Source organism: Thermobia domestica, chromosome 17, assembly GCF_964235325.1.
Source record: "Thermobia domestica chromosome 17, izTheDome1.hap1.1, whole genome shotgun sequence".
Lineage (NCBI taxonomy): Eukaryota > Metazoa > Arthropoda > Insecta > Zygentoma > Lepismatidae > Thermobia > Thermobia domestica.
Genome location: NC_137470.1, coordinates 46,232,886 through 46,259,232, shown reverse-complemented (window position 1 = coordinate 46,259,232; position 26,347 = coordinate 46,232,886). Strand labels below are relative to the sequence as shown.

At 37.1% G+C, this 26,347-nt stretch overlaps 1 protein-coding gene across 1 annotated transcript in view; it reads left to right on the top strand.

The window, feature by feature from the left end:
• Positions 1-24,971, top strand: part of LOC145674005 (uncharacterized) — a 143,719-nt gene extending 118,748 nt beyond the window's left edge. The window contains exon 6 of the mRNA XM_081743830.1: positions 24,912-24,971. Coding sequence (XP_081599956.1) covers positions 24,912-24,945 — 34 coding nt within the window. The 3' untranslated portion in view covers positions 24,946-24,971. The remainder of the gene's footprint in view (positions 1-24,911) is intronic.
• Positions 24,972-26,347: the final 1,376 nt, after the last annotated feature.

Sequence of the window (26,347 nt, the reverse complement as noted above, 5' to 3'; positions counted from 1 at the left end):
CTTCTAGTGCGTCTACTGAAAGAGCTTTTAGTACTCAGAAACAGAGAAATGCTCTAAAGCCTGAGACTGTTGACTCTATTTCCGTGCTATTCGATGCGTACAAGGACATACAGTAAAGCGATATTCGTTTTGCACTATTGGTTTCTTAGGAAACCATATATTTTCATTTTGTTAATATCAACTATCCCTTGTATTATATGTGATTTTAAGTGGCATTATTGATAGCTGATATCTATACATTTTTCATTCAGGGGACTTTTGAGGTATTTTTCGTTCAACAATGATATGTGTGGAGTATGTTTTGATTTGCTGCCTCGCATTCCGTCATATAGCTCTGTTATTTTCTTGTTACAAACCGTTCCAGGAACACTTCATCGATCCTGGGGTCTGGGTGATTTATTTGATCATTGTTTTTTGTTATTATTATTGTAGCATCGAATTATAAAGAATACAGGAACATGTAATATGATTTAGAATCTGTCGTGCTAATTGAACATTACTACAAATTGCGCTAATCTTATGAACACGCCAGTTCATGGTTTCGGCATCCGTGGTCTAATGGTAGCGGACAAAATTCTAATTAGTAGGTCAAGGACTTGACTTTCTCATATGTTCTTTAGGCAATTACGGCTCAAGACATATGGATGATGATGGATGAATTGGTGGAATGAAGACAGTGGACGAAAACGGGCTAATCCAAAAACTCCCACGCTCACGGTGTTTGTCCACCACAAAGCTCACATAACACGAGGAGGGATCGATCCGACGACCTCTAGCACCAGATGTGAATGCTTTTCCTACTGAGCCACCATTGCCCCTCGTCAAGCATCTGTTCGCATTCTACGCAGACTGGCCATAATAACTAGTATTTCTTCGATTTTTTTCTGTACTTAGATTGTAAAGTATGTACCACCTGTAACGATCCCGTTACTATGAGTTGGAAAAGAAGAAAATAACTGAAAAACTATGAAAAATAGAAGAAAAGAAATGTTGATGATTATGCGATATTAATGGTTATTTTTTCTCTGATTTGTACAAATTAATAAGTTTTTGTAACCTTCCTTGTTTGTTGCTTTTTTTAAAAAAAGCAAGGGAAATGAAGAGAATCTATTTATGATTGTAGTGAGTGAAAGAGTGAGAGAAATACATTCCTTTACTGTTGCTTAGTTCAAGGTCGCTTGCGCGGTAGGAGACGTGCCTTATCGCGATCGTAGCGCCGTTGTCCTTCGAGGGCGATGGAAGGCGGACGTTTCTGCAGTCTACGAGCAGGCGGATAATTTTTCCTCGATATCGAATAATGGGACGCGTGTCTTATTCGTTTGGCTTAGTTTGTGGTGTCTGCTATTTCCTGTGTTAAGTTACAGTTGGAAGGAGTTAAATCAATTCACAAGAATAAAAGTGCAAGCTGTATTGTGTTTTGTGATTTCCTTCTTTTTTTTAGAAAAAAGAAAAAAAATAGTGATATAAGTGTTACAAACGGAAGGTTGGTGTTTGTTCATGTGACTTTGTAGAATCTAAGTAAGATTGAAAGGGTATGATTATGCTCTGTGGCTTTCCCAGTGTTCCGAATGGTGCTCGAAGTATTGAGTGAAAATTTGTCATTGCTTAAGTTTCCATATTTTTACGTCAGACAAGTTTGTTCCGTGTTCAGGAGTGCAGGGGCATTTGATGGTTTCAATCTGTAACGTACATATCTGTAAAGTTGACCTAAGTCTTGGTCGGTAGGTCGCTATTTCATTTCGGCGACAAAACCATCGTATTCTTAAAGAGAGTGATTGAATGGTGGAACTTCCATGTGGCTCACTCACGGCATGGAAGAGTTGATTTGCAACTGAGTAAAAATAACTCTGTTCTTGGCTATTGCCTTAAAAATAGCATGTTATTAATGTACCAATACTCGTAATATCCAGAATCTATAGTGGTTGTTCGGTTGGTGAAATGGTAATGTGGGATATTCGAGTGAGAACAGAGGTCTACTCCCCATTGAACGTTGGAACGCATGATCTTACAATAGAATTATATTCTCTGCAATCGTAGTCACGACCACTATCTTGGTCTGATTGTCTGACGGAACGGTGGAATGATAATGTGGAAAGGCGAGTGAGAGCATTTCAATTTGATGAAACCAGACCTAAGTTCGGTCAAAGGGGTTTTAGTAAGCCTAGAAACAAGAACGTGACTTTCGTTATTTTTCAATGGAAGTAAGTTTAGTTGAATGGTGGAACAATAATGTTGGAGATTGAGGCGAGAGGAGTGGTTAATGTCACTAAGTAAGAGACACTGTACCTTATCCTGGTTTTTGTCTCGTAGTTTTCACTGAAGATTTGTATCGTGACTCTCGGTGTATTTGGTCCGAGAGAGCCGACTGGATCAGTGAACACATTAGTTGCATTCCGACATTTTCATTTTCAGACCTAAGCATTGGTCTTTGAGCTAGTTTCTTGAACACAGCCAAAGCTCATTTATTCTTGTAATCAGATACAGGACGGACGACAAGCAGACTGAGATCGAGGCATAAAAACCAAAGAAAGGTAACATAAAGAAGAATATAATAGGTGAGTGTGTATTAATATATATTTCAGTTGATTGTCCTTTGTTTGTGTTTAGTGTCTGTGGGTTGTCATATTCGATTCCAATAGAGTTGAGTAATAGATTATTTTTTGAATCGCGTTAATAATTTCAAGGATACGATTGATAATTCAGCATTTCATTTTTGGTAAGCGGGCTAAAACCCGATGCGAATGATATTGTTTATAATCTACTTTATTTTTCAGCATTAATTAATGCGATTAAGACTGAAGTTAATCCATATAGTTTTTGAACGATTTGAGATTTAGATTGTTATCTGCTATTGTAGGCGAACGGTGCGGTGAGGCACGGCAATCCAAATTTTTGAAAGATTTGATATACTTGTTAAATTAATTATTATCGTTGATTCCAACATCTACCTTTCGGATCTCTTGTTTTTGGAGATTGCTTCCCCCCCAAAAGGATTTTTCTTGATCGATTACTAGATTTTTTATGAGAACTTTCTTGATTTAAGATTTTGAATTTCAATTTAAGGAATTTTTCTCTCTTCTCTGGTCGAAAAAATTGAAATTGATAAAAAGAATTATAATAATTATTATTCACGAAATTCGTATTTAGATTAAATTCGTAATTGTTCCTGGATAGGGTTATAACTCCGATGAGAGTTGGACTTTAATATAATCATTGATTGAATATTGTCATAGAATCAATCCTACAAATAGACTTCGAAGGAAGAAAGAATTGTTTGTTGCCCAATATATTTTATTCAAAATTATATTGTATCTTATTATAATAAATTATATTTATTCGAATTGTTGTTGTTGTTATTTATTTATTATATGTATATATATGTACATATATTTATGACTTGTAATTGGTATTAAATATTCATTTATTGCTTGGTTATGCTGAATTATCCATCTGTTAACTGCTGAATGACGTGGAATTGCGTTTGTCTTCGTAGATCCCTCTGAGATTGGACTTAGAGTAGTGTTGATTGGTGAACATTGCATGAGCTTTGGTATCCATGAATGTTGCCCTTTTAACATCGGCTCTTGTCCCTACAGCGGATGGGAACTCTACACACCAGACATGTCAACTCTGACGCGAAGTCGTAGCAGTAGAAATAGTAGTAGTAGTAGTAATAGTAATAGTTGTAATTGTATTAATACTACTACTACTACTACTACTACTACTACTACTACTAATAATAATAATAATAATAATAATAATAATAATAGCAGTAGCAGTAGTAGTAATAATAAGAGTAGTAGAAGTACAGTACTTTACACTCCTGAATAAAGAGTTAATTTCCCAAACACATTACGATTACCACAGGCTGCAAACATTAGTTTCCGATCCGTCTTTCACAGTGTTCAAGCCGGCCCGTTTCGGCCCGGAATGTGCCCGGCCCGGTTAGAGCCCGGGGCCGGGTCCAGGGTTGAATCCAGGGGGTAGACCGGGGGGGAATCTCCCTCCCGAAGAAAATCCATTCCCCCCCGGAGAAACACAAAAAATTTCAGTCACAAAATGTAGAAATTACTTCACCCAATTATTTGCTTTCTTTCCGTGCACGTGCAGACGAAATCCGATCTCTCAATATACATATAAATGACGCAGACCCATTCTATATAAATATTAAACATGTAACATCTCAGATAGAATACCAAATAGCCAATAAAACTTGCAGTTCTTAACGCTATGAACGAGTTTGGCAGAACATGAAATTGTTAACTATTGAAGAAAGGTTTGTATTTTAGTAGGTACTATACTCTCGCCCTATATTATATATTAGTAGGTAGCACTAGCACAGATTGAGATAGGAAAGGAAAGATAGGCAAGACCTTTCGATCATTCCATATGATCTCTGATGTCAGCAGACTTCAGTTCTTGAAAATGTACAGTGCCTGCATTATTTGAAATAGAGCGCCTAAATCCTATTTCTCGCATCGGAAGTAACAGACGTAAATGTGTTTTACGATTGTTAAAGTAAACACACCTTTCTTTAACTAAACATAATTCAATTACAGGGTGAGATTCAGAGGGTGTCATTTAGAGGGATCAGGGAGGAACAGTTATCCCTCCTGGGTAAGAGATTTATATAGAATTTATCAATATGACAGTAATATATAAGTGAAAGATTGCCATTGAAGGTGATGAAGAACCTTCTCAGTGCCGTGCCATGGGGGAGGGGCAAGCGGGCGCCGAAGTAAGGGACGCAAAATTCGGGAGGGAAGAAGAAAAGAAAAACAGAGGAATGAAACACATGTGTACATATATAAAATGAAAGGAAAGAAAGTAATGAAAAGTGCTCAAAATCAAGGGAAAGCAGGGTTTACTTTTTAAAATTTTCTCACCTTTCGCGGCTGGTCTGTCGGCCTCTCATATATACGGGGATGCCGTCGTATACTCTCGCGCCAAGCGCTGATTTTCCACGACACGGCACTAATCCTACTGAAGATTTCACATAAACTAAACAATTGATGTGTATGCAGTGAAGAAACCAAGGCTAATATGCTTGATTTAGAATCAGAAGTGTGAGAAAGAATGATAACTTTTTGTTAAGATATTCCTATGTATGTTTGTTTTAGGACAAAAATATTTGAGTTAATTTAAATCTTTTTAAAAACTTCTTCATTAGTAACAAACAGTAACTACTGAATATAGGAAATAATAAGAAGAATAGCTACTGTAAATAGCAGTTAAAGTTTAGTCTAAAATATTTTTGCCAGTCTTTATTTAATGTTTTAGATAAAATTAAACGATTGTTTTTTTAAAATTATAATCTCACATTGAATATTTATCAGCAATTAGTCTCAATATTAGGTAAGATGTGAATGGAATTATTAAATATGCTGCTTTCTTGCAAAAATACAGAAAAAACAACTCCCCCCGAGGAGTTGACATTCCCCCCGGGTGAAAATGTCTGAATTCAACACTGGCCGGGTCGAGCCGGACACAGAATTCAGATGCATCCGGGCCGTCTTCGGGCCTGGGTTTGCAGGGCTCTGATCATTACTGCTGTTCGTTAGTAACAAAATGGAATATGATGTAGGTAATTAATTGGTGAAGAATGCCATAAGTGTGTTTGTATGTGCCAGTATCAATTTGCATGATGACACTTAGTGACTTCAGTGAAGAACAGAGGAACCTTTTGATAGCGAACAAGCAGTGACATAGTAAACATATGCAACTACCAAAAAGTAAAATTTTCTCGAAAGTATCATCTTCTGTTTGGTAATTCGTGTTGCAACTCGATAAAATCCATATAAAAGATAAAAGGAGTGCACACTTACTAAAGGAAGAAAATTATGCAGTAGAGTTGATTCCTGGAAAATCGTCATGTGCTCCGTGCTACACAAAAATGTTTGTTCTACAAGGGAAAAACAATCATGATGAATCAGGAAATGAACTTGATTTTGTCTCTCCCTCAGAAAATATTGATGTTTTGAATGCAACGTGTTTAAAATTATTCGAAAACACCTGTTTCGAAAAAAAAAGTTAATTGTTTAACAAGGACCACGAGCAATTTGAAAAAAGATAAAACAATTGACTACAGGTTTGCAAAGAATTGTTGAAGCCGCATTTGACAGTTCAGTTGCTGATGAATCACTGACAGAAAATATACATTCATTGTCGTTGCTCTTTGGTCGTAGAATATGAAGTTCTGATCGAAAAATTTAAACAGAAATTCATTTTGTTTTGAAAGGAAAAAAATGAAAATAGTAAGCATACTACCCGAACCATGGCCAAGACAAATGGTGAGTACTGAATTTAATGTTTCAGTACGTTTACTTAAGCTAGCTAAGAAACTAAAGAATATGTAAGGAATACTACCAGATGTATGTAGCAGACGGAATGGTAAAACTATTGATGAAGGTACTGTTTAGAATATTGTAGATTTTATACAAGTGAAGAAAACAGTAAAATCCTTTCTGACAGAAAAGACTATGTATCTATGCGAATTAATGGTGTTAATGTTCACAGGCAGTACCAGTTACTATCTGGTAGCTTGAACGAGTTCTTATACTTTAAGTAGACAATTCAGATTGTAAAATTAAGTGATCTAACTTCTATTAACTTACACCTGACTGGTGTGTTTCCTGGTTCATCAGGAACTCATTCTGAATATGTATCCATATATCACTAGAATGTGAAGGTAATGATCTACGGTGCTAATTAAATGTGAATTATAAGGATTTGCTTGAAATGTTGAGATACGATTTCAACAACTCACTATGATGGATAACTGCATTCAGTGTCAAGAACCTGACAGTCTACTTCAACTATTGTTTCAAGTAGAGTTCACAGACGACATTCCTGACGATACAAGCAATGGGTAAAAACACATTGTACTGAGATGATCATCCTAGTAAAACTGAGAGAAGACTTTCTGGAGAAACTTGCAGCAAATCTCAGAAATATCAAGTCACACCATTATGTGTCCAAAGTACAATCTAGTTTTCTTGAAGACAAAAATGGGATCTTTCACATTATGAGTGCATTTTTTTTAGTTGAGTTTTCAAAAAAACTTCTCATTCGTTATTCAAGATGAGATTCAAAGTTTTCGTTGGGAGAACAAACAGGCAACGCTTCACACATTTATTTACTACTAGCACACCCGTACGTCCTGCGCAAGCGCAGGACACTATTTTTGTCTGAGTGATTGAATATGATCAAAATTTAAAATATTTATGGCTAGCGAAGTAGTTTTAATAACACATTAATAGTAACTTTAATTAAGAATTTCCCGATAATTACTCGAATTTAGAACGTCCTCGAATCTAAGACGTACCCCGATTTCTCTGGGTTAAATTAAAGAAAAATAGTAATATGTTTCGTTTTTACTATTACTAAAGCGCTCCTTGAAATTGGTCATTTTCGGCGATTTTTATATATTCCTCTTCCTTCCCCATGTTGCAGAGCACGGCATGATAAAAAAATATCCCATACCCGAATGTCATGTATGTTGAAAATTTGATCGAGTTCGGTTGGGTGATTCAAGAGTTAAGTTCTATTTATTTTTATATATTAATCTCCCCTCTCCCACCCATAAGTTCTACCGTCAAAGAGAAAATATTAAAAAAAAATAACTTTCCTGGCTCGAACTTCATCTATGTTGAAGATTTGATCGAGATCGTTCAGGTGGTCCAAGAGATATTAAGTTTTATTTATTATATATATATATATATATATATATATATATATATATATATATATATATATATATATATATATATATCCCCTCCCCTTCTCCTGCCCCTAAGTTCAACCATCAAAGGTATATGATAAAACTGCCCCAGGTCAGAATCTCATCTATGTTGATAATTTGATTAAGATCGGTTCCGTGGTTTAAGCGTGATGAAGTCACAGTCATATATTTTTTACATATATGTCATCCCTTCTCCTCCCCTTCATTGTACCCTAAAATTAAAATGACGAAAACGTCCCAGGTCCGAACCTTATCTATTTTGAAAATGTGATCGAGATCGGTCGGGTGGTTTGACAGTTATTAAGTTTTATTCGTTTTCATATATTTTCCCTCCCCTAAGTTAAATGATCAAAATGAAATAATAATAAAGAAAACTTCCCAGGTTTGAACAGCATCCATGTTGAAAATTTGATTGAGATCGATCTGATGGTTCAACAGTTATTAACTCATGAACATGGTCATTTTTGTTTATATATTTATTGATTTTTGTATATCTCTCCCTCCTACCAATCCTCTACGTTTCTCCGTCAAAGTGAAATGGTAAAATCTATCCGAGGCAAAAACGTCATCTATGTTGACAATTTGATCGAAATTGGTCGTTTGGTTGAAGAGTTGTTGTTTTATTTATATTTAATTCCCCTCCTTCCCCAGCCCAAAGTTCTATCGTCAAAGTGAATAGCTAAAAGCACTTCCAGACCAGAACTAGATCTGCGTCAAAAATTTGATCGAGATCGGTCGGGACCGTGGGACGTAAAATTCAAAGATTTCATTTCAATTCATTTCTTTTCATTACTATACGTGACATTTCTATAATGAGCACTTCTCTATGAGACATCTTTATCCAGAAAAGTTCACCTAAATTATCATTTTCCTTCTTGCAAAAATCGTCTGCTCAACTCCGAACTTCCAACGTCAATGACCTACTTTTTTCAAACTTATTTAGCACCCTGCTATACTTCATGGATGATAATGGCTAAGCTACTGACGATTTTGGATTTTGTTCCACATCCTTACAACAAATAGAAGTTAAGATACATTAGATTCAGTAACCCCTTACAACAATACCAAATGGTGCATCTGTGAAAACATTTTCTTCTACCATTCGAAACCGAAAGTCAATAAAATTAAACTAATGGTTGTTTTGAACTAACAAGATGGTAAGGTAACTGCACATCATAACTCAGGTGTTTTAAAAATTGTCAAGCAATGATTGATTCCTTTCCTGGACCGCTTCACGTGGATTTAAATTCATTTCAGATATTCCTACGACTCTTTAGGGGCGAAAATTTGTACAACATTTTTGAGGAGTTTGGTATCTCGAAAAAGGTAGTTAACCATGATGTGTTTAAATGAACCCAAAAGTTCGAGTAGGAAAATACTTGTTAATGACCTTCTGTGCCAGAAGTGACCTGGAACAAGATGTCTTTATTGTTATCCAAATTTCCTAGGAATATGACATAAGGGAAATAAAATGCAGCCAAGAGCTCAATAGCACTCACCTGGTTAGGACGTATGCTAATGATATCAATCTGATAGAAGATGATACGAGGAAAATAGAAAGCAATGTAGAGGGTTTATTAAACGCCTGCATAAGCGTGGACTTAGAAGTAATTGCAGGAAAAAATAAATACACCAAAATTCGATGCGATTGTAATACTGCAAATTATGTACATTACATACAATAATGTAATCTTGTCACCAAAATGCTATACATAAATGTAACCAAGAAAGTTCTGTCGCTTTTTCACCCACCACCTTTCAACATCGATATGTCACCTAAGACGTACCTGAATGATCAAAAATAGTCCGTATCAGCATCGATGACCTTCCGTCAACGCTCTGGAAGGCCACAGACTCCATCGTGGTAGAACTTGGTAGGCCGTGAAACGAAGAAAGTATCAAGCTCATTTCTCACCTCTACTAGAGATTTGAACTGACGTTCTCTAAGACGATTGTCCGAGAAATGGAACAGGTGATAAGCGGACGATGCAATGTCCGAGGATTATGGCGGATTCAATAGTATTTCCAATCCAAGGTGTAGAATGGTATCCCGGATCTTTCCAGCCACTTGGGTCTTAGCGTTGTCCAGTAACAGGAGGACTCCTTTGCGATTCACAAGTACTGGTTCCAGAGTTATTCTTGAACATGGCTCAACTGCTGACAGTACACAATTGCATTGATGTTCTGACCAGCTGGTAGCAGTTCCCGATGCACTATGCCGCGAAAAGTCCACCAAACACCTTCTTCTGGTGCAGTGCTGCTTTCTGCTGTTTTGGAATCGGTTCATGGGATGCTAACCAATGAGGACGGCGCCCCGGAGCTTTGTATGGGACCCACTTCTCATCATGTGTCAACAACCTGTCCACAAATGGCTCCCTCCTTAGACGAGACAGCAAAGTAACACAGGTGACTGTTCACGTTGCTTGCTGGCCCGGTGTCAAATCTTGTGGGACTCTTCGGCCCAACTGGTAGTGCTTCTGAAATTGATGGAGGAACTACTGAATAGTTTCCTCCCTCACGCTGAAATGTTGTCCCAGTTCCTCACATGTCTGGCCACTGTTCGCCTCAATTGCTGGCTGAAAATCTTCATTTTGAACATCTGTTGGTCTTCTGCAACGTGGTGCGTCTTCGAATGTTTCGTCACCGTCCTTAAACTTGCTAAACTACCGCTGCACTGTGAGCGTAGTCAATACACTCCTACCAAAGGCCTGGCGTATCTTCCGTCCCGCTGCATCGGCGTTTGGCCTCAGTTTGAACTCGTTCAACATACACACCCTTATGGCGCTCTGTGGAGGTCCCATGTTCACTCTTTCCTTACGCAAGTTCACGGTGTAACTGAACCGCCACGACTAGGTAGTATGTTGGATGTACACACACCGACAACTGGCCTTCTCCATTCGCAATCATCTCACGGTGTGAGAAGCAATGGAACAGAGACCTCCACAAAAAGCGACAGAACTTTCTTCGTTACCTTTATATACAGAAACTTATCATCCACTTCAAATCTGTTCACAATTTTCTCACAACAATGAGCTCTATTATCTGTGTTACTGTCGCCCAAAGATTGAAAGGATTTCAATTTATGTGCTTTAAATGTTAACCGTCTATGAATAACATTAAGTAATGTAAAGTAAGGGATCTAGAGTAATGAACTCAGAGCTAGCATATCTACTTGGTTTTTGTGGACTATGCAAAAAATATATTTCCCACATTATTCAACTGCGGTGAAAGATTTTACAATGACTGATGCAATAATCGTGGGGACACAAACGTGTGCGACATCCATGATGAAGTCTGAAATTCAGAAACTATGTGCGACATAAAAGTTGTCGATATACTGTTTTTATGTTCTGTGGAATATGTTTGTACGTAAAATACTTCCTTCAGCACTAGCTTTTACTTTGTATAGGTAATGCGCTGGTGAAGAAAACGTAATTTTCGCTTCCTGTTTGCTACCTGGTTACAAACAAACCAGCTTTTAGCGGCTTATATAAAGAACTTTACGTGGTTCTTGCCTCTGAAAATGATTGGTTTCTGTTTTGGATATAACCATAAATTTTAAGAGATACATGCATTTTTTTTTTCGTTTTCCCAAGAATGAAATTAAAACTATTGTGCTAGATAATATATTAAAGAGAAACAATAACAAAGCCACACTGTAGAGCAAGCGATATAATGATTAATTATTTATTGGGTGAACAGATATATTTCAATTTGTTTGAAGGGCACTTTTTCTCCTTGCATATTCTGCCAGAAAGAAATTAAAATTCATATATTTTTACCAAAAATACCCTTGCTCTGTCTTTTGTTGTTGTTGTTGTTGTTGGTTTGTTTGTGACATTTTCAGGCAAGTTTCGCTGTCTAATATATATTAACATCCAGAACACTGTAATATCGTTTCTTAGTAAACTGATAACTGAATCATACTTTTAAATACATGCTATAATCTTCGAACATTGCCTGCTTCAGCATGTGTGTGATACTCGCCTGTCTCCGCTCTTTCCGAGCCTCACCAGCGCAAGGACGAGCACAATTTTACCCTTGTGGTAACATGTATGTGTAAAAATTTGAAACTCTTGGTACAATTGAGATTTTCAGGTAATCGATGATTTTAAAATTGGTAAATCGGCATCAATGTAAGACAACCGCATCTAGGTAAGCACAAGCTATCCTAACCGTACCTTACTGCATACGAATATTGGTAAGAGCATAGAGCAGAAAATATAGTAAGATTTAAATAGGACTTGTTAATTTGTCTCATTTTGTTTGACATAAACTTTAATTGTTCCATCTTATCGATCTACGCTAAGTGCGCACGAAGAATACGGGGTCATTTTTTTACTAAAATTTAGTCTAAAATTTACTTCTAATCTACAAAAATAGATCTGTGCAAGAAAATTATTTATGTAGAGAGAGAACATAATAACAGCGTCAAAAAAGTGTCATGGTTACTAAGAAATTGAAATGCAAACCTACTTGTAGTGATTACTAGCCCAGGTTGGTGTGTGCTTTTCGTATGTATTTTTCCCTTTCACATATACCCAAATTCACTGATCCACCTGCTCCCTACAGAGGCATCCTTTCATGCGCTCGAGCTTTAAGCTGCCCTGAATTATCATATATATATTGTTACGTGAAGTGACCACACTGAGAAAAAAAATTTAGGTGGCGTATTAAAAAGATAGGTTACATGCGTAATTCCTGTAATTTTTGGTCTTGACGTGAAGCAGACGTATAACTGAAAACGCATGTATAAATAATACTTTCTGTATAAGTGTTCCATCTATACTAGTGCAGTGGAAATCGGTTTTTGAAAAACCGAAAACCGATTTTTGAAAAAAGTGAAATTTCATAAAACCAAAATGTCTGTTTTTAAAATCGCTTTTGCGGTTTCGGTTTTCAAAACATATTTTGCGGTTTCGGTTTCCAAAACCGTTCTTGCGGTTTTGGTTTTCAAACCCGCATTTGTGGTTTCGGTTTTGAAAACTGCATTTGCGGTCTTCGGTTTCAGAAAACCGTTTCTCTCAAAAACCAAAAATATCACAAAAAATTCGACAGCACTTATATCAAGTAACGACGAAAAAAGAGCAAATAATCTTTCCCATCTTCGGCTCACAGTTGCCAGATGGAGGAAAATTTCCCTCGGTGTAGGGAAAAAATGCTCAAAACTTGCAGAGGGGAAAGAAAGTACTTTTTCCTAAAACGTCTTAATGTGTAGGGAAATTCTTGTAGAGTACAATTGGCAGGATAAAAAAATAATACGTTGCAATTTCTCACAAAGAGGCACGGCTATCGTTATTGGGAAGTAAAATGATACAGAATAAAATATGATCGGTGTTCCCTTCACGTATGAACTACTGCAGGTGTCTGGGACTTGCGATAAGAAACCAGTCAACACATGCAAAACCACAACACATTTATCGGAGAGGCAACAAATCAACAATAAAATTGTGTACTGCGATCTAAATTTTCTTTCCTTCTTTTCTTTTCTTTTTTTAGTAAAGGGAGGTGGTGTTTTTTGTTAACAAAAGAAAGAGTGGCAGTACTATTTAAAAACAAAGTGAAAGAGTAATGATAATATAAAAGATCTCAGTCTAAGTGGATGAGATTTCAAATTGAATTTCATGAGTTGCATGTGTAGTGATCTTAAATAGGGATATACCTTATTTTCTATTTAGCTTAGTGTTGTCATATTACCCGATTTTTTCGGGTAAAACCCAATTTCCAGATTCTGTATTCGTCCCTCGCTTAAACGTATCTTAATCACAGAAACCACCCGCTGTTTGGGATTGGAAAAAAATCTAAGACCACTTAGTGGATAAAGTGTTGGTATATTCAACGTAAACTGATACACCTCTGACAAACTTAGACGCGATTGAGTTAAATTTGGACTCGCGCTCAGGCTCAGGCTGTGAGCTATCTGAGCAGTGCGCGTGTGCAGGGCCATTTGCTAATAAGAGATCTGCTCTAATGCACAATGATTTTCTATGTGTAGTTCATGTGTTTTTAATGTAATGTATTGGAGGTTCTATACGAATGAATATTCGTTTGTAGATGTTGTGACAAACATACTTGAATTATTCATGCCTTCATAAGCTACAAGAATGCCGAACGACAATTTCAAGTGTAACTTTAACGAGTCTAATAGAAGCGAATTTACGTTTGTTAGCCAGGGCAGAACTCAGTTTGAAGCAAAATGTACACTCTGGAAAACTCACTTTTGTTTGAAAAGTAGACAGCAGGGAAGCAAACTGAGCCCCAACTGATTTTTTTATGCATTTTGTAAATTAGACTACGAGAAACACGAATCTGAAGGAATTTTGACATTCCAAATTTCGGAACTCGAGATATTCGATCATAAATTGACCACGGAAGCAAATTGGACCACACCTGATTTTTATATATTTTGTAAAGTAGACCACGAGGAATACGAATCTGAAGGAATTTTGACATTCTGAATTTCGGAACTCGAGATATTCGAACATAAATAAGACCACGGAAGTAAACCGGCCCCCACTTGATTTTTATATATTTTGTAAACTAGAGCACAAGGAACACGAATCTGAAGGATTTTTGACATTCCCACTTTCGGAACTCGAGATATTAAAACTTTAATATAGAAATATTCTCTATACGAAATTATTATGTCCTGTGAGGTGTATAAAGGTAACCAAGAAAGTTCTGTTGCTTTTGTGGAGGTCTGTGTTAAATTGATTCTCACACCGTGAGTTGAATGCGAATGGAGAAAAGGCAAACGTCAGATGTTGGTGTGGGTGTATCCAACATTCTACCTGCTTGTGGACAGAGTGAATATGGAACCTCCACAGAACGTCATAAGGGCGTGTATGCTGTACGAGTTCAAACTTGGGTCAAACGCCACTGCAGTGGGGCGGAAGATATCTCAGGCCTTTCGTGAGGGTGTCGTGATTACGCAGACAGTGCAAGAGTGGTTTAGAAAGTTTAAGGACGGTGACAAAACACGAAAGGCGCACCACGTGCCGGAAGACCAACACATGTACAGAATGAAGATCTTCAGGTAGCAACTGAGGCGAATAGTGGAGAGACATGTGAGGAACTGAGGCTAACATTCAACGTGAGTGAAGAAACCATTCGGCAGCACCTCCATCAACTTGGGAAGCACTACAAGTTGAGTCTATTGGTCCCACATGAAATGACTACGGGTCAGAAGGCTACGCGAGCAGATACCTGTGTTTCTTTGCTGTCTTGTCTGAGGAAGGAGCCATTTCTGGACAGAATGTTGACATGTGATCAGAAGTGGGTCTTGTACAAAGCTCCACGGCGTCGTTATCATTGGTTTAAACCCCATGAACCGGTTCCAAAACAGCTGAAACTAGCAATGCAGCAGAATGTCCTCCTGTGTATTTGGTGGACTGCTCGCGACATCGTTAATCGGGAACTGCTACCGGTTGGTCAGAGCAGAACATCAATACGACTGTGTACTGTCAGCAGTTCAGCCGTGTTCAAGAAAAACTCAAAACCATGGAACTTCTCTATCGCTAAGGGGTTCTCCTATTACGGGATAACGCTAAGCCTGAAATGGCTACAATGACCCGGGACACCATCCTACACCTTGGATGGGAAACACTATTGCATCCACCATACTCCCCGGACATTGCACCGTCCGATTATCACCTGTTCCATTCCTTGGACACTCACCTTCCAGCACTCCAGTTCAACTCCGTAGTAAAGGTGCAAAATGCACTTGATACCTTCTTCGCTTCACGGCAAACCAAGTTCCACCGCGAAGGAATCCATGTCCATCTCGAACGTTGGCAGAAGGTCGTTGATACTGACGGGTACTATTTTTGATCTTCCATGTACGTCTTAGGTGACATATCAATGCTCTAAGGTGATAGGTCAAAAAGCGACAGAACTTTCTTCGTTAATTTTGTACATACTATATAAAACTACTGAATAAGTTCTAGTATCTCGAGTTCGGGAAGTGGGAATGTCAAAATTCTTTCAGATGCGTGTTTCTCGTGGTCTACTGTACAAAATATATAAAAATCAGATTGGGTCCAGTTTGCTTCCCTGCAGCCGAAAAGTACAATGGAAATGTCATCAATTAAGTAACTAAAAAATTGCGAAGGATCCCAGGTCATTATTTAAAACACAAAAGTTCACATCAGTGCTTACGGTTTACAACCCCCCACTTTTCTGATTACAAAATATTGCAACCCAAATTTATCTGCTACTTGTAACACCACCGAACTATCCCTTTTGCACAGTGCTGCATATATTACCATAATAGTCTTGGAGCAAATAAAAGAAAGAGTCAAAACACAGACATAAACCAATACAATTGTCTCGGTCGATAGATGCTTTAACAATTGTTAAAAGGTGTAATTAAAAACATCAAACATTGTTTCTGCTTTGAAAAGGATAAACATGGTTTCACTTATAAAATCGCAAACACGGTTTCGGGCGGTTTTCGCTTTCGAAAAGAGCTTTTGCGATTTCGGTTTTGAAAATCGCATTTGCGGTTTCGGTTTTTAAAACCGCTTTTTCGGTTTCGGTTTTGAAAACCGCGTTTGCGGTTTTCGGTTTTCAGAAAACCGGTTTTCTAACAACCGAAATCGCTAATGTCACAAACATTCGACAGCACTAATCTATACGTACTTTCTTATGAAACAATGTAGGCGGTCATTATATCACATACAAGTGGACGTACATAACATATAACTGACGAAGGTAGCATAAGTATATGCATGTGATATACGGAAAACTGTTAGATGTCAGACATCTTGCAACGGAATGATGTAACATCTAAGGGCAGTGCCCATGTAGCATACGGATAACGTATGCTCGGTATGATTACTATAGTAAGCAAGAGGATATCGTACATTTGTACAATATACCGCTGTCCGGAAAACGGATTTTTCTCTGTGCACCCAGCGTAAGCTGGTAAGTATGTGTTTTTGTTATGAGTTTCAATATATGGGTATGCTGGTATGTTACAAATATGTACGTCGTTAGTGGCAGACGCGAAGAAAATAATTCAGATAGCATTAGGACATTAGATAAGATAGAGAATTATACCTTTTAAATAATTATTTCTGGTGACGCCTTTCAACTTTACCAGTGCCAAGCAGGGAATGGACACCCGCTAAAAAAGAATGAAGAATAAATTAGAAAATTATTTCCACGAAGAGATATTAGGTTTCTGAGAGTATTCGTAATTGTATGTTTTAAAATACATTGATGGTTTTAGCGCTGTACTGCTTTGTTCCGAATAACTGATCACTATTTTTTTTAATCAAGTTTCTTTCATATTAAGCATTTTCACTGAAGTTCAACAAACAATATGACAAAAGTATATAGCATAATAATTTTAAATAATTTTAAGTAAACTCGAGCTAAAATTATTATTAACGGGCATTCATGTACATGCTTGGGATTGTCATTCACTTATTGTCCAGCAAGTTATTGGCGATTACAGTAATTAAAATGCAGTGTAATTTTGTTTCATATTACAATAAAAATGGTATTCTTATACGCATAGAGTAAATATATTCACTGCTATTCGTGAAAAGTTTTGTCATTTTTCATAATTTTAAGTTCGTCTTTCACAAGAATCGCTGCTTCTACATACGACGCAATTGAAATTGCCTTAGCAACCACCTGAAAAACAGTTTGTTTGTTACCAATATGACTGCGCCCAGTAAAATTCACAGCAGACGGCTTCAACAACGTATACTATGTGAGCGCGCTACATAACATGCAATCAAATAGATCGTTTTCAATATGCATAATAATCACAGTGCTGTTTACAGCAATTCGGTATCCCAAACCGTTCCAAAAAATGTTATTAGCATTGGTAAACTTTGCAATATTGCTTAAAACTATGTAAGTGAGAACGTCTTGTAATTATCACTGCCGGAAGCAGGTTACTGTAGTATTGTGTAATTAACACTTCAATTCACCGTGTAGCTGATTAGCTACACAGTTAGTTCTTGCGTATAAATTTCACAATAGTTTTTTTTCTCTTTTCGTAAGTGCATTTTGTCGCAGCTTTTATATATTTTGGTTTTGCAAGTGCTATAAGAAAACTTCCCTAGGCCTCTGAAGAACCGAGTTTTTTTATTATAAAACTTTTTTTGCATATATATGTCTAACTTTCTTTTTATATACATGTCTAATAACTGTGAGTGTGTAAGAAAAGTTTTTAACATTTAATATTTCTAAAATTAAACACAAACGCTAACCACAAAGTAGATATTGTGACACGGAGTTGAAATGTAAATTGCATTATGAGGTATATAGCGACAAACAGTTAAGAATAGATTATTAACCTAACTTTTGGTCCTAGTGTTTTAAATTTGTTTTCCTATAATATACAACATTAAATTCTACTCATGGTAATTAAAAAAAAATAAAATAAAAAAAAATAAATCATGCATAATGCATAATGCATAAATCTTCGAACATTGCCTGCTTCAGCATGTGTGTGATACTCGCCTGTCTCCGCTCTTTCCGAGCCTCACCAGCGCAAGGACGAGCACAATTTTACCCTTGTGGTAACATGTATGTGTAAAAATTTGAAACTCTTGGTACAATTGAGATTTTCAGGTAATCGATGATTTTAAAATTGGTAAATCGGCATCAATGTAAGACAACCGCATCTAGGTAAGCACAAGCTATCCTAACCGTACCTTACTGCATACGAATATTGGTAAGAGCATAGAGCAGAAAATATAGTAAGATTTAAATAGGACTTGTTAATTTGTCTCATTTTGTTTGACATAAACTTTAATTGTTCCATCTTATCGATCTACGCTAAGTGCGCACGAAGAATACGGGGTCATTTTTTTACTAAAATTTAGTCTAAAATTTACTTCTAATCTACAAAAATAGATCTGTGCAAGAAAATTATTTATGTAGAGAGAGAACATAATAACAGCGTCAAAAAAGTGTCATGGTTACTAAGAAATTGAAATGCAAACCTACTTGTAGTGATTACTAGCCCAGGTTGGTGTGTGCTTTTCGTATGTATTTTTCCCTTTCACATATACCCAAATTCACTGATCCACCTGCTCCCTACAGAGGCATCCTTTCATGCGCTCGAGCTTTAAGCTGCCCTGAATTATCATATATATATTGTTACGTGAAGTGACCACACTGAGAAAAAAAATTTAGGTGGCGTATTAAAAAGATAGGTTACATGCGTAATTCCTGTAATTTTTGGTCTTGACGTGAAGCAGACGTATAACTGAAAACGCATGTATAAATAATACTTTCTGTATAAGTGTTCCATCTATACTAGTGCAGTGGAAATCGGTTTTTGAAAAACCGAAAACCGATTTTTGAAAAAAGTGAAATTTCATAAAACCGAAATGTCTGTTTTTAAAATCGCTTTTGCGGTTTCGGTTTTCAAAACATATTTTGCGGTTTCGGTTTCCAAAACCGTTCTTGCGGTTTTGGTTTTCAAACCCGCATTTGTGGTTTCGGTTTTGAAAACTGCATTTGCGGTCTTCGGTTTCAGAAAACCGTTTCTCTCAAAAACCAAAAATATCACAAAAAATTCGACAGCACTTATATCAAGTAACGACGAAAAAAGAGCAAATAATCTTTCCCATCTTCGGCTCACAGTTGCCAGATGGAGGAAAATTTCCCTCGGTGTAGGGAAAAAATGCTCAAAACTTGCAGAGGGGAAAGAAAGTACTTTTTCCTAAAACGTCTTAATGTGTAGGGAAATTCTTGTAGAGTACAATTGGCAGGATAAAAAATAATACGTTGCAATTTCTCACAAAGAGGCACGGCTATCGTTATTGGGAAGTAAAATGATACAGAATAAAATATGATCGGTGTTCCCTTCACGTATGAACTACTGCAGGTGTCTGGGACTTGCGATAAGAAACCAGTCAACACATGCAAAACCACAACACATTTATCGGAGAGGCAACAAATCAACAATAAAATTGTGTACTGCGATCTAAATTTTCTTTCCTTCTTTTCTTTTCTTTTTTTAGTAAAGGGAGGTGGTGTTTTTTGTTAACAAAAGAAAGAGTGGCAGTACTATTTAAAAACAAAGTGAAAGAGTAATGATAATATAAAAGATCTCAGTCTAAGTGGATGAGATTTCAAATTGAATTTCATGAGTTGCATGTGTAGTGATCTTAAATAGGGATATACCTTATTTTCTATTTAGCTTAGTGTTGTCATATTACCCGATTTTTTCGGGTAAAACCCAATTTCCAGATTCTGTATTCGTCCCTCGCTTAAACGTATCTTAATCACAGAAACCACCCGCTGTTTGGGATTGGAAAAAAATCTAAGACCACTTAGTGGATAAAGTGTTGGTATATTCAACGTAAACTGATACACCTCTGACAAACTTAGACGCGATTGAGTTAAATTTGGACTCGCGCTCAGGCTCAGGCTGTGAGCTATCTGAGCAGTGCGCGTGTGCAGGGCCATTTGCTAATAAGAGATCTGCTCTAATGCACAATGATTTTCTATGTGTAGTTCATGTGTTTTTAATGTAATGTATTGGAGGTTCTATACGAATGAATATTCGTTTGTAGATGTTGTGACAAACATACTTGAATTATTCATGCCTTCATAAGCTACAAGAATGCCGAACGACAATTTCAAGTGTAACTTTAACGAGTCTAATAGAAGCGAATTTACGTTTGTTAGCCAGGGCAGAACTCAGTTTGAAGCAAAATGTACACTCTGGAAAACTCACTTTTGTTTGAAAAGTAGACAGCAGGGAAGCAAACTGAGCCCCAACTGATTTTTTTATGCATTTTGTAAATTAGACTACGAGAAACACGAATCTGAAGGAATTTTGACATTCCAAATTTCGGAACTCGAGATATTCGATCATAAATTGACCACGGAAGCAAATTGGACCACACCTGATTTTTATATATTTTGTAAAGTAGACCACGAGGAATACGAATCTGAAGGAATTTTGACATTCTGAATTTCGGAACTCGAGATATTCGAACATAAATAAGACCACGGAAGTAAACCGGCCCCCACTTGATTTTTATATATTTTGTAAACTAGAGCACAAGGAACACGAATCTGAAGGATTTTTGACATTCCCACTTTCGGAACTCGAGATATTAAAACTTTAATATAGAAATATTCTCTATACGAAATTATTATGTCCTGTGAGGTGTATAAAGGTAACCAAGAAAGTTCTGTTGCTTTTGTGGAGGTCTGTGTTAAATTGATTCTCACACCGTGAGTTGAATGCGAATGGAGAAAAGGCAAACGTCAGATGTTGGTGTGGGTGTATCCAACATTCTACCTGCTTGTGGACAGAGTGAATATGGAACCTCCACAGAACGTCATAAGGGCGTGTATGCTGTACGAGTTCAAACTTGGGTCAAACGCCACTGCAGTGGGGCGGAAGATATCTCAGGCCTTTCGTGAGGGTGTCGTGATTACGCAGACAGTGCAAGAGTGGTTTAGAAAGTTTAAGGACGGTGACAAAACACGAAAGGCGCACCACGTGCCGGAAGACCAACACATGTACAGAATGAAGATCTTCAGGTAGCAACTGAGGCGAATAGTGGAGAGACATGTGAGGAACTGAGGCTAACATTCAACGTGAGTGAAGAAACCATTCGGCAGCACCTCCATCAACTTGGGAAGCACTACAAGTTGAGTCTATTGGTCCCACATGAAATGACTACGGGTCAGAAGGCTACGCGAGCAGATACCTGTGTTTCTTTGCTGTCTTGTCTGAGGAAGGAGCCATTTCTGGACAGAATGTTGACATGTGATCAGAAGTGGGTCTTGTACAAAGCTCCACGGCGTCGTTATCATTGGTTTAAACCCCATGAACCGGTTCCAAAACAGCTGAAACTAGCAATGCAGCAGAATGTCCTCCTGTGTATTTGGTGGACTGCTCGCGACATCGTTAATCGGGAACTGCTACCGGTTGGTCAGAGCAGAACATCAATACGACTGTGTACTGTCAGCAGTTCAGCCGTGTTCAAGAAAAACTCAAAACCATGGAACTTCTCTATCGCTAAGGGGTTCTCCTATTACGGGATAACGCTAAGCCTGAAATGGCTACAATGACCCGGGACACCATCCTACACCTTGGATGGGAAACACTATTGCATCCACCATACTCCCCGGACATTGCACCGTCCGATTATCACCTGTTCCATTCCTTGGACACTCACCTTCCAGCACTCCAGTTCAACTCCGTAGTAAAGGTGCAAAATGCACTTGATACCTTCTTCGCTTCACGGCAAACCAAGTTCCACCGCGAAGGAATCCATGTCCATCTCGAACGTTGGCAGAAGGTCGTTGATACTGACGGGTACTATTTTTGATCTTCCATGTACGTCTTAGGTGACATATCAATGCTCTAAGGTGATAGGTCAAAAAGCGACAGAACTTTCTTCGTTAATTTTGTACATACTATATAAAACTACTGAATAAGTTCTAGTATCTCGAGTTCGGGAAGTGGGAATGTCAAAATTCTTTCAGATGCGTGTTTCTCGTGGTCTACTGTACAAAATATATAAAAATCAGATTGGGTCCAGTTTGCTTCCCTGCAGCCGAAAAGTACAATGGAAATGTCATCAATTAAGTAACTAAAAAATTGCGAAGGATCCCAGGTCATTATTTAAAACACAAAAGTTCACATCAGTGCTTACGGTTTACAACCCCCCACTTTTCTGATTACAAAATATTGCAACCCAAATTTATCTGCTACTTGTAACACCACCGAACTATCCCTTTTGCACAGTGCTGCATATATTACCATAATAGTCTTGGAGCAAATAAAAGAAAGAGTCAAAACACAGACATAAACCAATACAATTGTCTCGGTCGATAGATGCTTTAACAATTGTTAAAAGGTGTAATTAAAAACATCAAACATTGTTTCTGCTTTGAAAAGGATAAACATGGTTTCACTTATAAAATCGCAAACACGGTTTCGGGCGGTTTTCGCTTTCGAAAAGAGCTTTTGCGATTTCGGTTTTGAAAATCGCATTTGCGGTTTCGGTTTTTAAAACCGCTTTTTCGGTTTCGGTTTTGAAAACCGCGTTTGCGGTTTTCGGTTTTCAGAAAACCGGTTTTCTAACAACCGAAATCGCTAATGTCACAAACATTCGACAGCACTAATCTATACGTACTTTCTTATGAAACAATGTAGGCGGTCATTATATCACATACAAGTGGACGTACATAACATATAACTGACGAAGGTAGCATAAGTATATGCATGTGATATACGGAAAACTGTTAGATGTCAGACATCTTGCAACGGAATGATGTAACATCTAAGGGCAGTGCCCATGTAGCATACGGATAACGTATGCTCGGTATGATTACTATAGTAAGCAAGAGGATATCGTACATTTGTACAATATACCGCTGTCCGGAAAACGGATTTTTCTCTGTGCACCCAGCGTAAGCTGGTAAGTATGTGTTTTTGTTATGAGTTTCAATATATGGGTATGCTGGTATGTTACAAATATGTACGTCGTTAGTGGCAGACGCGAAGAAAATAATTCAGATAGCATTAGGACATTAGATAAGATAGAGAATTATACCTTTTAAATAATTATTTCTGGTGACGCCTTTCAACTTTACCAGTGCCAAGCAGGGAATGGACACCCGCTAAAAAAGAATGAAGAATAAATTAGAAAATTATTTCCACGAAGAGATATTAGGTTTCTGAGAGTATTCGTAATTGTATGTTTTAAAATACATTGATGGTTTTAGCGCTGTACTGCTTTGTTCCGAATAACTGATCACTATTTTTTTTAATCAAGTTTCTTTCATATTAAGCATTTTCACTGAAGTTCAACAAACAATATGACAAAAGTATATAGCATAATAATTTTAAATAATTTTAAGTAAACTCGAGCTAAAATTATTATTAACGGGCATTCATGTACATGCTTGGGATTGTCATTCACTTATTGTCCAGCAAGTTATTGGCGATTACAGTAATTAAAATGCAGTGTAATTTTGTTTCATATTACAATAAAAATGGTATTCTTATACGCATAGAGTAAATATATTCACTGCTATTCGTGAAAAGTTTTGTCATTTTTCATAATTTTAAGTTCGTCTTTCACAAGAATCGCTGCTTCTACATACGACGCAATTGAAATTGCCTTAGCAACCACCTGAAAAACAGTTTGTTTGTTACCAATATGACTGCGCCCAGTAAAATTCACAGCAGACGGCTTCAACAACGTATACTATGTGAGCGCGCTACATAACATGCAATCAAATAGATCGTTTTCAATATGCATAATAATCACAGTGCTGTTTACAGCAATTCGGTATCCCAAACCGTTCCAAAAAATGTTATTAGCATTGGTAAACTTTGCAATATTGCTTAAAACTATGTAAGTGAGAACGTCTTGTAATTATCACTGCCGGAAGCAGGTTACTGTAGTATTGTGTAATTAACACTTCAATTCACCGTGTAGCTGATTAGCTACACAGTTAGTTCTTGCGTATAAATTTCACAATAGTTTTTTTTTCTCTTTTCGTAAGTGCATTTTGTCGCAGCTTTTATATATTTTGGTTTTGCAAGTGCTATAAGAAAACTTCCCTAGGCCTCTGAAGAACCGAGTTTTTTTTATTATAAAACTTTTTTTGCATATATATGTCTAACTTTCTTTTTATATACATGTCTAATAACTGTGAGTGTGTAAGAAAAGTTTTTAACATTTAATATTTCTAAAATTAAACACAAACGCTAACCACAAAGTAGATATTGTGACACGGAGTTGAAATGTAAATTGCATTATGAGGTATATAGCGACAAACAGTTAAGAATAGATTATTAACCTAACTTTTGGTCCTAGTGTTTTAAATTTGTTTTCCTATAATATACAACATTAAATTCTACTCATGGTAATTAAAAAAAAATAAAATAAAAAAAAATAAATCATGCATAATGAAAGATACGTAATTTTGAGCAACAGAACAACCTGCGTCCATGCATTTCACATAACTATAATGTGTAAATTTGCCATATTTTTTCATGAGAATACGGGATACCTTCGATCCCGCCGCCCCCAAACTTTCAAACACAATCAAATGAACAATATCTCTGGGTATGAATAACGGTATAATAGACGTTGCTCGAAGCTGTTACATGTTACACCTTATTGTTCATTAATTAAATACATGATTCTTTCTACTTCTATAGCTTCTATAGTGTCTGGAGAAACTGGAGACAGTGACTGATGATGGCGAATCTCAATGTGATGACAGGAGGTTAGTACCGGAAATATAATTTTAATGGCGTTGTGCAAGATAAATTTTCCAGCTACAGAAAAAAAATGAATTCAATTTGCCCGTTGTTTGGTATAATTTGCTGAAATGAGTACAGGTTTATTCGAAGATAAGTAGTTAATCGTTTTTTTGGCTATTGTATCTTGAACTTCTAAAATTTCCATTCTTGATTCCTTTTGTATATATAGTAATATTTCATCATTTTCCTTACAGGAATTAAATTAACATTTGAATTGAAGTTTCCTTTTATTTATTTCTTCTAGAAGGTAGAAGTTTAATCACCTTGCTCATAATAATATATAACCATTTCGTGTTCGGAGTCTCTGTTCGGGCGCCATTTATTTGTAACCACTCAGTGTTCGGGCGGACAATTATTTGTACCTGCTCGGTGTTCGGGTCGCCATTTATTTGTAACCAATTCGAGTCGGGTGTTCGTGGTTCTGTCCTCCGTGGTCCTGCCAATAAGTATTCTCCTGATACCAGAACTTACCTGGATAGGACGATGAAGGACCTCTCCAAAAAGGGGTTACAAGTTGCTTCTAAATCGCTCGTCGGTCTCAATGATGAGAGGAGCATTATTCGCCGAGAGGTTCGGATGTCCCGTCTGGAAAACCTCACGGACGATCAGACGATCATCCAGACCATAACGCACACAAACATCACTCACACAAACAACGAAAACACACTGGATTAAATAACACTATACTTATTTATTAGAATACAATTATATAAAAAAATAGCGAAGAGGAATGAACACAACACTTAACACAGAATATGTATAATAATCTTCATCACTAAAATAACACTTTGCCTTTTTAATGCACTGTAGCCCTTTATATGTATTAGATTATGTCTGAAATTACACTATAAATACTTTTCTCACACCATTGACGCACTTGGGAAAGGATCGCAGGGGTAATCCCATAGTATCTTGGTTGCTACTCCAAACAGTCCTGAAGAGTCGACGTGAGTCTTCAGCGAAATAATTTCCGAAGTGGAACGATGATGTTGGAGGGCGCGTTTATAACTTTTTGGCGCACAAGGTTTATGAACCTGGGACTTATTGATTGGGGCTAGCCGTAAGAAAACGTCCTTCACCGGCTAATAGCTTGTGTCCCTTAACACAAAATCATACTTGATTTCCGACGCAACGTGCGTAGTGGCTGCCCACAATACCGGAGTCAAACTCTCTGAACTCCAAAGCTCAAGGTACGAGCTGCTATGGACAACTAAAGAGTGTTCGCAATTCATTCTAAAAACCACTAAGTTAAATCACCTCCATACACATGCAAACAGAATACGGAAAAGCATTTATGTTAATTTTAGTCCACTGGTCACAGTGCAAGAGGC